The sequence below is a fragment of the Sarcophilus harrisii genome, chromosome 1 (assembly GCF_902635505.1).
Source record: "Sarcophilus harrisii chromosome 1, mSarHar1.11, whole genome shotgun sequence".
In the NCBI taxonomy this organism is placed as follows: Eukaryota; Metazoa; Chordata; class Mammalia; order Dasyuromorphia; family Dasyuridae; genus Sarcophilus; species Sarcophilus harrisii.
In genome coordinates this window covers 155030294-155045449 of record NC_045426.1, presented here as the reverse complement: position 1 = coordinate 155045449, position 15156 = coordinate 155030294, and the positions used below count along the sequence as shown (strand labels likewise).

At 36.2% G+C, this 15156-nt stretch overlaps 1 protein-coding gene across 3 annotated transcripts in view; it reads right to left on the bottom strand.

The window, feature by feature from the left end:
• Positions 1–15156, bottom strand: part of RGS7BP (regulator of G protein signaling 7 binding protein) — a 117554-nt gene that overhangs the window by 7461 nt on the left and 94937 nt on the right. The window contains exons 4-6 of one of the 3 annotated variants that reach the window (XM_031965521.1): positions 12782–12929; positions 10095–10133; positions 9120–9190 (exon numbers count right to left, since the gene is read on the bottom strand). In XM_031965521.1, the coding sequence (XP_031821381.1) occupies positions 9120–9190; positions 10095–10133; positions 12782–12929 (258 nt within the window). Of the gene's footprint in view, positions 1–9115; positions 9191–10094; positions 10134–12781; positions 12930–15156 lie in introns of those variants that run through there. The other 2 variants (XM_031965529.1, XM_031965535.1) reach the window with 2 other exon arrangements.

The window sequence follows — 15156 nt, the reverse complement described above, 5'->3', positions numbered from 1 at the left end:
CTCAGGCTTGCTCTACTCTGTTCTGTTATTTTAGAAATGACCCAATTCTATAGGGACAGCTAGGTATCACACTGGATAGAGCACTGGCCCTGGAGTCCTGACAAGCTGAGTTCAAATGTGACCTTAGAGACTTGCCACTTATGAGATGAGTGACCTTCAGCAAGTCATATAGTTAGGATTGTCTTGAAAAAAAATTAATAAACCGAACAAAAAAGGAGAAATAACCCAATTCAATTTCATTCAATTTAATAAGCAACCTTTTAGCATCTGGACTCGTATACTGGCTAGAGATGTCCATAAGCCCAACATGTAACTCACCAACTCAGACTAGCTTATCTCCTACCCTTATTGTTCAGTGATCCACATAAAGCAACTGTATAGTGTTGGACCTGCCTGGGTAATTCTATGTCACAAGACTGTACTCAATATAAGTGATAGTCTTCTTATAGCCAGTTTCTTAGGATCAGTTTCAGAAAGAAAAGAGGAGAAACAAATTCACCTGCTTATTTCCCAAAAAGTTATTTTATTTATCTCACTCACTGGAAGAAAAGAAAATCAGATTTTTCTTTTCCTCCAGTGAGTGAAAGCCCACAGTTCAGAAAGTGAAAACTCTTACCTACTGTGGGTGTACCTTGTCTCCACCTGTGTTTTTTTCCCCGTATATATCAGCACAGAAATGCCTCTTCCTGATTCTTAGATCTCATTTTTAAATGATTACAAGGATGTGAAAAACAAAACACTCAATTCAATGTGTTGATGCTTATACTGACTTTGCCAGTTGCTTATTCCCTCCTAATAGAAAAATTACTTGGATATCATTTATATTGAATTGTTTTTACAAACATGTGGTTTCTGCCTCTCCCCCCCCCCCCCAAAAAAAAAGGATACTAACAGGGTAAGGACTGTTTCACTTTTTACTTTATTTCCTCAGCATATAGCTTAATGCCTAATACAATAATTGCCTAATAATAGCTTTATGCTAATCCTTGTTAAACTGAAATCAATCAAATTTTCATCAACAATTCTGAACATGATTCTTGCTAGTCTCAGCAAAATGGAAAGGTCAAAGTTGCCCATCTTTGTAGCATGTAAGTCCCTTGTGGTTGCAATTCTTGCCTTTGGATGCACAGTGCTTAACATACTTGATTTTTTTAAAAACTGTATTCTAGACTTAATCTAGATGCAGCCGGTGATAGCTCACTGAACAGAGCACACTGGGCCTGATGTCAAATCTGGCCTCAGGCACTTCCTAGCTGTGTGATCCGAGGTAACTCATTTAACCTTGTTTGCCTCAGTTTTCTCATCTGTAAAAGGAGCTGGAGAAGGAAAAGGAAAACTTCTCCAATTATCTTTGCCAAGAAAACCCCAAATGGGCTCACAAAGGGTATGATAAAACTGAAAAACATTCACAATAAAAAAGTAGGAACAATTTTTCTATTTCCCAAGGTAGATATTATCTATTGTTCATAGTATTCTATAACAGAATCGAAAAATCTTCCATGTAGGATAGAAAGGGGTCTTATAAAGTCACCTTCTCATTTTACAGATGAAGAAGCTGAGGGTTCAAGAGGTTAGGGGGCATGCCCAAGGTTTCACAGGAGGTTAGTAAGTATAGGGACAGGATTCAAATTTCAGGTCCTGGTTTCAGATCCAGCCCTCTTTTTTCCCCGGGTCACATAGCTAGTAAGTGTTAAGTGTTTGAGGCTGGATTTGAATTCAGGTCCTCCTGACTCCAGGTCCATGCTCTATCCACTACACCATGCAGCTGCCCCTCCAGCCTTCTTTCAACTGTGTTTACTAGAGAATCCTAAGTATGAACATGTGAATGTATCACAAACACCCCATGACATTACATTAATTGCCTCTGAATTTATGAGACCATGAGCCTGCCTTTCAGACTCGATTCATTTCCACAGACTTGTTTTGTTGAACAACAATGGACACTAAGAGAATGTTCACCCTTCGTTTTTCTCTTCCTCTGACCCTTGGTTAGTCACCTTGAGGGCTCTCTGCAGGCTGTTCTATTTGTAATCCATTAAACACAGCAAGACGGTTATAATTAACGAAGCTCCCGGTGGCACTGCCAGTCACCCAGAATGTGGGACAAAGGAGAGAGTCTGTTGTAACAGCAATGGACTGGGTCCTAGGCTCCATCAGACCTGACAGGCTCATGGAGAGAGAGCAAGGACATCTGCATCCTCGCAGTCCTTCAATTTTTGCAGTTTTCCAGTAAGTAGAGACAGGAGAGAGAGAGAGAGAGAGAGAGAGAGAGAGAGAGAGAGAGAGAGAGAGAGAGACAGACAGACAAAGAGACAGAGACAGAGACAGAGACACACAGAGACAGAGACACACAGAGAGAAACAGAGACAGAGAGAAGGAGGGAGAGAGGGAGAGAAGAGAGTAGGGAGGGAGGGAGGGAGGGAGGGAAGAAAAGAAAAGAGAGAGGAAAAGAGAGAGAGAGAGAGATTGCCAAGTAAAAGTAAAAATGGTTGGAATACTGGCCTTGGAGCCGGGAAGACCATCAAATACTTAAATACTTAAGAGCTTTGTGATCCTGAGCAAATTACTCAATCCCTCTCAGCCTTAGTTTCTCCATTTGTAAAATGAGGAGTTTGTTCAGCTCTAAATCTAATGATCTGTAATCAGACTAATAATACAATGATAGGGATTCGGAGTATTTAGAAAGAGTGATGAGAGAAAGAGAGAGAGGAGTATAATTTTGTGCTAGCCACTATCCAGAGCTATCTCATGTGGGCAAAGTTCAAGGAGGAAAACATATAGGGCAAGCATTTCCCTTTCCTCCCAGCTCTCCTCTGTCCCAAACTTATAGTTGGAGAGGAACAAAATGAAAGGGAAATAAAAACAGAAGAAAGTAGAGGGGGTTTCAGAAAGGGCTTTTACCAAGTCAGATGCAGCAAAAATTCAAATTATGCAAAAAAAAAAAAAACCCAGAATATTATTCCTGATCATTTTACTTCACCTCTGATCCTCCATGTGTCCCACCTTTGGCCCATTTTGACCATGTGACTCTTAGAATGTCTCAACCTCTCAGTGTTCTAGGCAATTCTTTTAGATTCTAGGCTATAGAGAAAGTGCTGACTTGCAATGGAAATTCCCTATATTAGTGGAATCACAGACGTACTTTTTATTCTCATCCGTCATCTTTATCCTTATCCTTCATACAGCAACACTGACCATGACAGTAATCAAGTGGCCATAAATGGATACAAGGAATGGCACAGAGTATAGGATCCATTTCTGGATCCATCCAGTTATTTCTTCACAATAGTATCAAATCTGATCTTTAGTCAATCAATTAACATTTATTGTCTTCCATGTGCCAGGCACAATGCCATATGATTCCTTTCTCTGCCTAATTTCTGTTGAAAATATTTTCAGAAAGACAAAAATAATTGCTGTTCCTTTACTCCGTCTAATCCATTTATATGGCCTCATATTCCTTTCAGTTTGGCTCTTTATCAGTAGATCTCTATAAATCATTTAAAGATATATATTGTGGTGGGAGTCAAGATGGAAGAGTATGAGATGGGACTCAGTTGAGCTCTCCCAACATTCCACTACAATTTACTTTAAAATAATGCCTCAGATTCAGTTTTGGAATGATGGAGCAAACTGCAGTATAATTTTCTTGCTTTTCTTATTTTATAATATTTTTTTGAAGACATGGCTAATATGAAAACATATTTTGTATAATTTCACATGTATAATTTATAACATGTTGTTTGCTTTTTAGTAGGTGGGAGAAGGGAAGGAGGGAGGGAGAAAAAGAATCTAGAACTCAAAATTTTAAAAAGAAAAGAATGTTAAAAATAAATATTTTTTAATTAAAAAAAGATACATATCTTGCTGGAAGCTGATTTCATTTGAGAAGAAAATAAAAGTCTTCCTTCACACGGGTTATCTCTGTTTTCTGTTCCTTCCATACTCCTATGAACAATACTAAAGTTTCACTTCTCTGCCTTAGTAAGCAAGAATAAGGGAGCATGGATGCTCCACAGTTCTTCCCCCTTGATATTTATCCATAGGATTACAGAGTTAAAGTTAGAAGGTACTTTAGAAATCATATAATCCAGCCCCCTCATTTTACAGAGGAGAAAACTGAGGCCCATAATGATGAAATGATTTTTTTCCCCCAAGGCCACATAGTAAGGAAAAGAAGTATGATTTGAATGAGGTCTTCTGACTCCAAATTCAGTACTTTTTAACCTCACCACATTGTTTCCTTAAAAGCCAGATAATCTTCTTTAAACAATTAATTCTCTGGCTTAACCTTTTTTCATCCTCCATATGTTCAAAATTTAGGGCTTGGGTATGATCATTCACTTGGATGACATCCTATTTACATTTATTGTTACTCACAGAAAATACGCTCCTCTCCTCTCCTCCGACACTGTCACCACTGTGGTCCAGATCCTCATCATTCATCCATGGATTACTGCAATAGTCTGCTGGTGGGTCTGTCTATCTCAAGTCTCTCCCCACTTCAATCCATTTTCCATTTAGTCAGGAAAATGATTTTTGTAAAGCACAGGTCTTGACTATAATAAATTTTAGTGGTTTCCTATTCCCTCTGGGAGCAAATACAAGATACTCTGTTTGGCATTCAAAGCCTTTCATAACCTAGTCTATTGGGAAAACAACAGCAACAAGAGCAACAAGAAACTTGCTGGGAATGCTAGAAAACAGTTTGGCAGAAATTAGGCTTAGACAGTGTTAGTCCAAACATCTTGCTCCATATTTCATAATAATTCTAAATGGATATATGACCTTAATAGTAAAGATCACAAAGTTAAAAATTAAAGAGAAGCAGATAATATACCTTCCACAACTATAGGGAAGAGATATTTTCTTAAATAAATAAATACATTTAAATTATAAAATTTATGAAATAAATTTAAATAAATAAAGAGGCAATTTAAAAAGATAAAATAGAAAACTTTGATTATGTGAACCTGAAAGGCTTCTGTACAAATGATACATAATACATAATAGATACAATATATAAAAGATACAAAACAAACTAGTCAAATAGGGGGAAAAATCTTTGTATCAATTTCTCTGACAGGGATATATTTAGATAAAGATGGATAGATAGAAAAACAGAATGACAATCAATCAAAACAATCCCCTGACAGAAAGTCACCAATGACATGAACAAACAATCCTCAAAATGAGAACTACAAATTAACTAAATGAGAGATCTAAATTACTCATAATAAGAGAGACTTAATTCAAAAGAACACAGAAGTTTTACCATGTACTAAGTGAGTTGGCAAAGATGATGAAAAATTGGGATGGCTGATGTTGTAAGGGTTATGGGGAAATTGGGCACACTAATGCCTTCTTGTAAAATTGTGAATTGGTACCATCAATTGGGAAAGCAATAATTTAAAATAATGAGAATAAAGTGACTAAAGTGTCATAATCTTCTGACTCAGAAATTCTACTACTAGGGTTATACCCCAAGGAAGTCACTGATAAGAAGAAAGTTCTACTGTCTACCAAAATATTAATAGCAGTAGCATTTTTTGTTTTAGAAAAGAATTGGAAATAAAATAGATGAACATTAAATAGGGAAAGGCTAAACAGATTGTGGTATATAAATGTAATGTACTATAAGAAACTACAAATATGATGAATACAAAGAAGTATGGAAATAGCTACATGAACTGATGCAGAATGAAGTAGGTGGAGCTAAAAAAAAAAAACCGAAATGTACATTGACCATAACAATGTAAATAGAAACACACACACACACACACACACACACACACATCAAAAGTGAATGCTATAAAATGCTATAAAAAAAAAAGTGACAGAGAACAAATGACTCCAAAAAGAAATGTGAGAGAACACTCTCACCCCATTCCCTGGCAGAGATGGTATTTTTATAGGTATAGTACATTGTGATTATTTTTAGGCTTTTTCTGATTTGACCATTTTATATTGGAGATTTTTATTCTCTTTGATTTTTTTTGTCTTAAAAACATTATTTTTCACACAGAATGACTATGGGAAGAGATAAATTTTGTTGATGTTAAAAAAGACCACCAATAATGTCATTTAAAAATTTTATTCCACATTTTCTTTGTATATATTGTATATATTCTTCTACATGGTCGTGTTGCTTCTCCCACTAGAATGTGTAAGCTCCTTGAAGGAAGGGGTCATCTCACTTTTGTCTTTATATCCCCAGTACCAGAACAGTGCTGGCACATGGTAGGGGCTTCCTTAGTAGATGTTAGCTGATAAATTGATGATTGATTCATTACTGTCTTCTCTATTGCCCTTACTGCTTGACCATAGCTGATCAAAAAGGGAAAGTGCTTCAGTTCTACTGTCAGATTCTTTAAATAAGAGCTTTTTTCATTAAAATCCCATGAAGGGTTCCACCACAGGACTCACTACAGAGAATTAAATTCATTCCTTCCCCCTCAAGCACTTCATCAGGAAAATGCTACAGGCCACCTAAGGCCCCTTACATTTTATTTTCTCCCTTACCCCTTCATGCTGCTCAGGCAAAGCTACTCACCCCTCTCTTCATCTGTTGTTCTCACTCCCACCTCTTCACCTTCTGTCACACTGCTCCTTCTGCCTGGAAGGCTCCCGTAGTTCCTGCCTGCCAAATTTTCTTTCCCTCACTAACAATATCACATCCTCCCCTAACTTGCATCATTCTTTAAGAGGAAAGAAAAATGATAGATTCTCTCTCTCTCTCTCTCTCTCTCTCTCTCTCTCTCTCTCTCTCTCTCTGTCTTTCTTTGTGTGTCTCTGTCTTTCTGTGTGTGTCTCTGTCTTTGTCGTTCTTTCTGTCTCTGTCTTTGTCTCTGTTTCTCTGTCTCTGTCTTTTTCTGAGTATGTCTCTATCCCTGTATCTCTCTGTTTCTATCTCTATCTCTGTCTGTCTCTGTGTCTGTCTTTCTCTAAGTGTGTCTATTTTTGTGTCTCTATCTCTGTCTGCGTCTGTCTCTGATTTTGTCTCTCTCTCTGTCTGTTTCTCTGTGTGTGTCTTTCTGTCTCTGTCTGCCTCTGTCTCTGATTCTGGGTCTCTGTCTCTGTCTCTCCTCTCTCTCTTCTCTCTCTCCTCTCTCTCTCTCTCTGTCTCTCTCCCCCATCTCTTCGTGTGTCTCTCTGTCTCTCCGTCTCTCTTGCTGTCTCTGTCTCTTCTCTGTCCCTGTCTCTGTCTCTGTGTCTCTCTGTCTCTTTCTCCATCTTTATTTCTGTTTCTATCTCTTGTCTCTCTGTCTCTGTCCCTGTCTCTTTGTGTGTCTCTCTCCATCTTTCTTGCTGTCGCTGTCTCTGTCTCTTCTCTGTCCCTGTCTCTGACTCTGTGTCTTTCTCGCCATCTTTATTTCTGTTTCTGTCTCTCTGTGTGTCTGTCTCTGTCTCTCATCCTCAATGCCATTTTTATCTCAGTTCCTTTTTCTATCCAAAGCTGACTGATCCTCTTTCATTAAGAATGTCCCACTTTCTATACAAAATGGGCTACCTGTTATTAATTCATAACCTTTGCTTTTGCTCCTCTCTTGGCAAGTATTTTTAAGAGCAGATTTACAAATCCATTTGAGGCTTGCTTGGTAAACAACTCTGAGACTTTCTTACATTTATAGATATTGAAAAATTGGTTGAGTTGCTTTTGTTCTTAAGCCATAACTAACTATAACTATGACACATTCAGTTGAGGGAAGGAAGAGGTCAATGCTACAGAGGACAGTGGAGAGTCCCTGTTGACATAGTAGACAATCCTACTAAAAGAGGAAACAACTTATCCCTTGATGACATGGCCCTTTTGGAGGTGGGATTTATGCAACAGAGAGAGAGGGACTATGATGGTGTTGTGTTGTATTTTTGGAGCACTTAGACAGATATGAGTACATTTAAACATTTTTAGTAAGAGATCTTGACTCCCTTTAGCCATATTTATGTGATCCACTTATGAGAATGTTTTTGATCCAATTAAGAAAAGTTTCTATTCACCTTTGACTAAATTGAAAGTGGAGTAATTAAAGAGAGAATAATTGATTTCAGGGAGATACTTTCTGTAAGCATGAGCTGATATTAACATTGTTAATGGCCTTTAGCAAATCAAAAATCCTAAACTATGTTTTTTCATTTTACTTTGCTATGAAATTTTATCTTTTGTTCACAATTACTGTTAAGTGAAAAGTGGAAGTCCCTTGCAAGACAGAGTATTCTCACTAGTAGAGGAAATTCAACCTCTTTCCAAACAGAAAGGCTTGCATGTTAATACAAGGTCTCTGACAGATTTTGGCTAAAACAAATAGTTTTTCTTCCAAATCAGTCATGGTTCTGTTTTAAAATAATTTTCGTTTATTTGTTTAGCTATCCCAACTTTGTTCCTACAGAATTTCTCTGGGACTTAGTAGTGCAGAGCTTTGCATACAGTGGCTCCTAGTTACAAAAAGCTAATAATAGATCCCAGAGTTGTTATAAAATGCTTTGTAACCCTTTAAGTACCATGTAAATTTAGAACAACTATGACAATGATGAACAACTGAAGTGGATGAATGGCATTTATCTCTTGGATCAGACAGACTTTACTTAAAATTCCTCCTCATACCACCATATTGACTATATCCCCAGAGGGCACAGGACCTGTTTTGTTCTTTTTGGATCTCCTATAATGCCTAATATAGTGCCTTATACATATGTATATATATATATATATGTTTTCTTAAAAACTACCACTCTCCCCTACCACCTTTCCCTTTTCCCCATTTCAAGGTCATTTAGAAAGTTCTTCATCTTGGCTGCAAAAGGGAAACCAAACATATAGAAATTATAGATTTAGAGATGGAAGAGAACTTAGAGGTCAAGTTCATCTCTCTCATTTTACAGATAAAGAAAGTGAAGTCCATGCAGGTTAAATGACTTATCCAACACAACTAATATCAGAAGTAGAATCTGAACCCAGCTCCTCTCATCCAAAAGCTTGTTATCTTTCCATATACCATACTGCCTTCTCTTAAATTAATTTTTACTTGGATATAAAAAGCTTAAATTAACTCCTTAAAAATGAATTTTCAAGATTATTCCAGTGATAACATTTTCTCCCCTAGAGAAATGGCAAGACTCACCTTGATTTTTCAATGGTAAAGGCATAGTCTCCCTGAGTTTGCTTAAAAGGTTTTTCATTTCTCGCATGTCTCTGCATGAATGACAAACACATCAATATAGAATTAGTCAGTGTAAGCTTTAAGTATAAATACTTTTAGATTTTTTTTATTCACTTCTTTTAACAAACTGCTAGTGCAGAGGTTCTTATTTTTGTTTATATTATGGACCCCTCTGATAGGCTGGTGATACCTATGGACCTCATCAGAATAATGTTTTTAAATGCATAAAATAAACCCATAAGATAAGAAAGTAAATCAGTTATCCTAAAATATAAATTCCAGTTTCTTAACTTCTTGATTAACTCAACATTCTAATGCTCTTTTGACTATACCACATTGTTTAACTACTTCCTTTTGTATTTTAGTTGTATTAATTTCATTTGTGCAAAAGTCAGTTTCATATAATCCAAGTTTTCTATTTTATCTTTTGTAATTGCTATATTCCTTGCTTAGTTAAGAATACAATTCTTCCCTACAGTTGTGGAAAGTATATTATCTGTTTCTCTTCTAATTTTTAAAGATAAGATCTTTACTATTAAGATCATATATCTACTTAGAATGCATTATGGAATATGGAGCAAGGTGTTTGGACTAATGTTGTCTAAACCTAATTTCTGCCAAACTTTTTTCTAGTGTCCCCAGAAGATTTATTTTAGTTTTTTCCAAATAAGGAATTCTTTCCTAATTTATGGTTTCTATTTTATCAAAAGCTTGGTCATTGAATTCCATTGTTTCTGCCTCTCTATTGTCTCACCTATTCCACTGATTCATTTTTTAAGTGAATATCAGGTGGTTTTGATGTTTTATAATATAGCTTATAGTCTTTAAGGGCTTACTACACCATAACTTCTCAAGAGCAGGGCCATGAATTCATAAGTGCCCACAACTCCCATTTATAAATTTTCAATAAATAGTCAATATGTAATTTATACTGACCGACTTCTAGAGGTCAAAAAGGCCCTCAGGGATAAGAACCTGGGAAAATGGAAGAATATGATTAACTCCATGAGAACACCATTCTATTTGTTCTCTTTATCTTTAATGACTTTTATGAGAAAACACAGAATAATTGAGAGGTGGGGGGCCAGAATGCCAATATTTATAGGCATATATTTAAAGTACATATTTAAAATTTTTCAGTTTTTTTCAAATCTATATTTTTCCACAGTTTGATTGTTTTTTAATGTAACCTCTGAGACTTATAGCTGAATTACACAGCTTTTGAATAGGGAAATTAATCTAGCCAAAGTGAATTTGGCAAGAAGCTGATTTTATTACAGTGGAGAGGAAGGAAGGAGGTAGGGTAGCAGGCAATGCTTGAACCTTCTCGTCATCACAACTGGCTCAAAGAGGAAATAGCAAATGCATTCAACTGGGTATAGAAATCTTTCTATAGAACATACATATACATATATAAATATGTAGAATACACATATTTGTATGTGTAACAATATCTACATATATCTACTTTTATATATAGATACACATATACAAGGAAGTAAAAGGGGAATAACAGAAGGGTAAAAAAGGCTGATAGAAGGTGGGATGGATTAGAGGAAGCAGTGGTCAGAAGAAGCTGATTTTATAAGAAACAGCCTGTAGAATTCTCTGGTTTTCCATTGAAAAGAGGAATCATCCTTAATCATTTCTCTGTAGAGTACTATCAATTTCATCAAACAGGTTCAGTGTTTGAATTGTTCAATTTTCATGCTCATACAAGGTGAGAGTTTTGCCAATAGCTCATAATTACCACACACACAATTTCTTCTATAAACATGGAAATTTGGTAATTAACTTTGTAATTGTATTACAATTTTGAAGCAGAAACACAAAGAATATAAATACAATTATGTCTTAACCTTCTAAAACTAATAAAATAAAATGTTCATTACTTTGTTGATAATGCAATCCACCTGCAATATTCCCAACACATCTTACTCCCTGGAACTGTCCTATATTCAATCAAGTTGCTTTGTGCCAGCTTTGGGGATTACAGAACTGGACTATTTGGGTCGGAGGATCATATAGGGAAGAGCTGGAAAGGGTCTTTAGAGGCCAACTGGTCCAATTACCTCATTTATAGGTGAGAGAACTGAAGTGAAACAACTTGTCCAAGATCACAGAGTTAAGAGTCTGTATTTCAGCTCTAGTTTTCTGATGCTAAATCCAAAGCTGTTTCCTCCGCATGACTCTGCCTCTATCTATTAAGGGCAGTACACAGAATGTTTCTGTAGCAGAATGGGGGATGTTTAGCATCTTAATGAGACACATGGGAATATATAAGAATATGAGAAATCGGAATGTACAGGAACGTAAAGGACTAAAGAGAGGCGTCCAAGAGAGTTAGTTGCCTGAGACACAATAAGGTTACATACCCAAAGTCACACAAAAATTATGGGTTAGGATAGGATTGAGTTTGTCTTCCTGCCTAATCCCAGGCCTCTCTCAGCCATGCTAGGATATGACTAGTAATATATCTATATGTTAAGTAATCTATACTAGGATTAGGGGCAACTTGGTGGTTCAGTGGGTGGAGTGCTGAGCCTGAAATCAGGAAGATCTTAGTTCAAACCCACCCTCAGGTGCATAGTAGCTATATAACCATGGACAAGTCAGTTGATCTCTGTTTCCTCAGTTTCCTCATCTGTAAGATAGAGATAATAATAGCATTTAACTCTCAGGATTCTTGTGAAGATCAAATATGATAAGTTTATAAAGCCTTTAGTACAGTGCCTGGCACATAGTAAGTGCTATATAAATGATGCTATTTCTTTTTGCCCAAATGAAAGTATCACTCTCTTCCTGGCAGCTGAATGGGTTCAGAGAAATAGCTTCTTCTTGAGGCACTCAGGTAGTATAATAGATAAAGCACTAGACTTGGAGTCAGGAACATCTGAGTTCAATAGCTGCATGATCCTGGACAAGTCACTTAACCTGTTTCCCTCAGTATCCTCAGCTGTAAAATAGGAATCACAAGAGCATGTACCTCCTGGAGTTGTTGTGAAGATCAAATGAATTAATATCTGTAAAGAACTTAGCACAGTGCCCCACACATAGTAATTACTTAGTAAATGCCTCTTTCCTTTTCTTGCCCCTTCCTCTTATCTCTCAAAATGACTGCCATGGGGCATATGGACACCTAAAGTCTGGGTATCAGCTAGATACAGCTTCATTCAGTCTTCTGAGTCAGTCCTGGTCCCTTTTCCCACCCTAACCCCTCCCCAGCTCTTTTCCAGAGAAAACTAGAAACAATCAGGGGATCTCAATCCTACAAGAGAAATTCCTTCAATCCCTTTACCAAGAAAGATAGTATATTTTGATTTCCCTGGGGATGCCATCAGGTGTAGTGAACCCACGGGTCAGGTTTTATCATTGCTTCTGATACTAATGTGCTGTGTGACTTTGGGTTAGATTCTTGACTACTCTGGACTGACAATGTATCATCTGAAAAACAAGGGGGATGGAGTAGGTAGATAGTCTTTGAAGTTTCTCCCAGGCAGGCTGAAGAAAAGTCTGCTTTTTGAAATGTGGACTAAGATGTCTCTGCCCTCTGTGTTCTGCCACACGATTATCTGGGAGATCAATTGTTCTCTAAATGCAAAACTCCCATTAAGAGCACTTACTTTTCCGTATTCTCAATATCCGTGGAAACCTGCCATGAATGGTGCTGAATGTCTACTGGTGAAGATAGCGTATCTTCTAGAATGGGGACTTCTGGACCCTCTTCAGTTTTGCATTCTGGACTCTTGATCCCCGCTCCAGACTCCTTTCCTAGGCAGGAAAATGTGAAGAATCATAAAAATAAACTCAATACTAAGCATTAGTCTCTAAGAGGGGCCATACATTGGATTGGAGACAATTGTATTATTATTATGGTTGTGGTTATTGAGTCATGTCAGATTCTTTGTGACCTCATTTAGGGTTTTCTTCACAACAATATTGGAGCTGTCATTTCCTTCTCTAGCTCATTTTATGGATGACAAAACAAAAGCGCATGGGTTAACTGATTGCTGAGGAGCATTCATAGCTAGTATTTGAGACTGGATTTGAATTCAAGATGAGTTTTCCTGAATCCAGACCCAGCACTCTATCCACTGCACCTCTTAGTTGTACAGATCATTAATTAACTACTTTATTAATTGCAGTAAAAGTCTGTATGTAGAAGCATATACCTATATCTGTATATATACATCTATACATATACACAAATATATATGTATAACTATAATAACAATGTCAAATTCAGTATGTATGTGTATATGTATGTATATATGCATGTATATTACTGGATATGTGTATAGAGCTTCCAGAGAATTTTTGCTATCAATTAAGTTATGTAAGTATGTATGTGTATACGTATACATGCATATACACATTTGTGTATGTTTGTGTGTGTGTATGTATATAGCATGAGCATTTATTAAGTGCCTACTAAGTTCAACAAATTATGCTAGGTCCTGGGAATACAAAGACAAAGTAAATCTGTCCCTGCTCCCAAAGTTCACATTCTTCTTGAAGCAGATAAAACATGTTCTCAGATAAATACATTGAAGATCTATATAAAATCAATAATATATAGTGATTTTGGGGAGGTCACTAACAGTTAAAAGATACAAAGATAGTCTCTTAAAAAATGTCTCGAGCTGAGCCTTGAAGAGATGCAGAAGTTTATAAAATATTTGGATGCTGGAAATTGCAAGACATTTATAGAAAAGAGCAAGAAAACTAGTTTGACTGCAATATAAAGTAAATAATGCATAATCATTTTGGAAAGCTGGGCTAGAACCAGATTATGGAGGATTTAAAATGTCCAACACAGGAATTGTATTTTCTCCTACTGCAGAGATACATCGAAGCTTCTTGAGCAAAGGAATGATGTAAAAAACCATATATATGTATTAAATGTATATACAGTTCTTACCTAGATATATATATATATATGTGTGTGTGTGTGTGTGCATACACATATGCACATATAAACATTATAAACATTGGTAAAGCAAAACCAACAAAACTGTTGAGAACTTAAAAGAGACAATGTAATAACAGTATTAATTCGACTCAAACATAATTAAGAGCTTCCCAGAGAGCACTGGTGTTTCTTCACTTGGTCTTGATGTATGAGATCAAGCTTGCTGCTTCTGGAATAGCTATTTCACAGACCTAAAGGTATGAAAAAGGTCCTAAAACTCAGACACTGCTGCTGCTGCTGCTGAAGCAGGAAGATGGACATGAGGCTTCTGTGAAGACAAGGACATTGCTGATTCCTTGAACTTCTTCTTTCCTCAAATGGTTCACCCCAAAATAGATGTGACCCTGAAGATATATTCTACTTCCTATGTTTTAATTTTTATGTCATCTAATCTGCTATGAGCATTTGTAAAGATAATCTGAGAGGGAGCAGTATTTCAGAATGGAATGAAGATGGACAGGGAGTAAGGAAGCAGGTTCAACCCCTGGCTCAGATACTAATTGTCTGTGTAATCTAGAATAAATCACTTCATCTCTCTGACTCTCAATTTTATCATCTAGGAATGGAGAGAGTGACACTAGATCAGAATTACCTACTGGCCAAATCTGGCTCACTGTCTATTTCTGTACTGCCCCTGAGCTAAAAATTAAAATAAACTTTTATTAAAATAAGAATTAAAGTTTTATTATATTTAAAAATAAATTAATTTTAATTAGTTAAAACTATATATACTTATTAATTCTTAATGTAATATATATATAACATGTCATATATAATACATATATATATATATATATAATTAAAATAAATTCTTACCTCTGCAAGCCAGAGTTGGCTTGCTCTAGACTACAGAAACTTTAAAGTCCCATTCTGCTCTAATATTCAGTATTTCTTAAATTGGGAAATAAATAATTTATTTCTCAACTTTTCCAAGTAGTTTTACCAGTATTGTATAAACATGCCTTTAACAATTCTTGAAGAACTATAATATAAAAAATATATCTCAAGGGTAGATTGCAGCTAGAA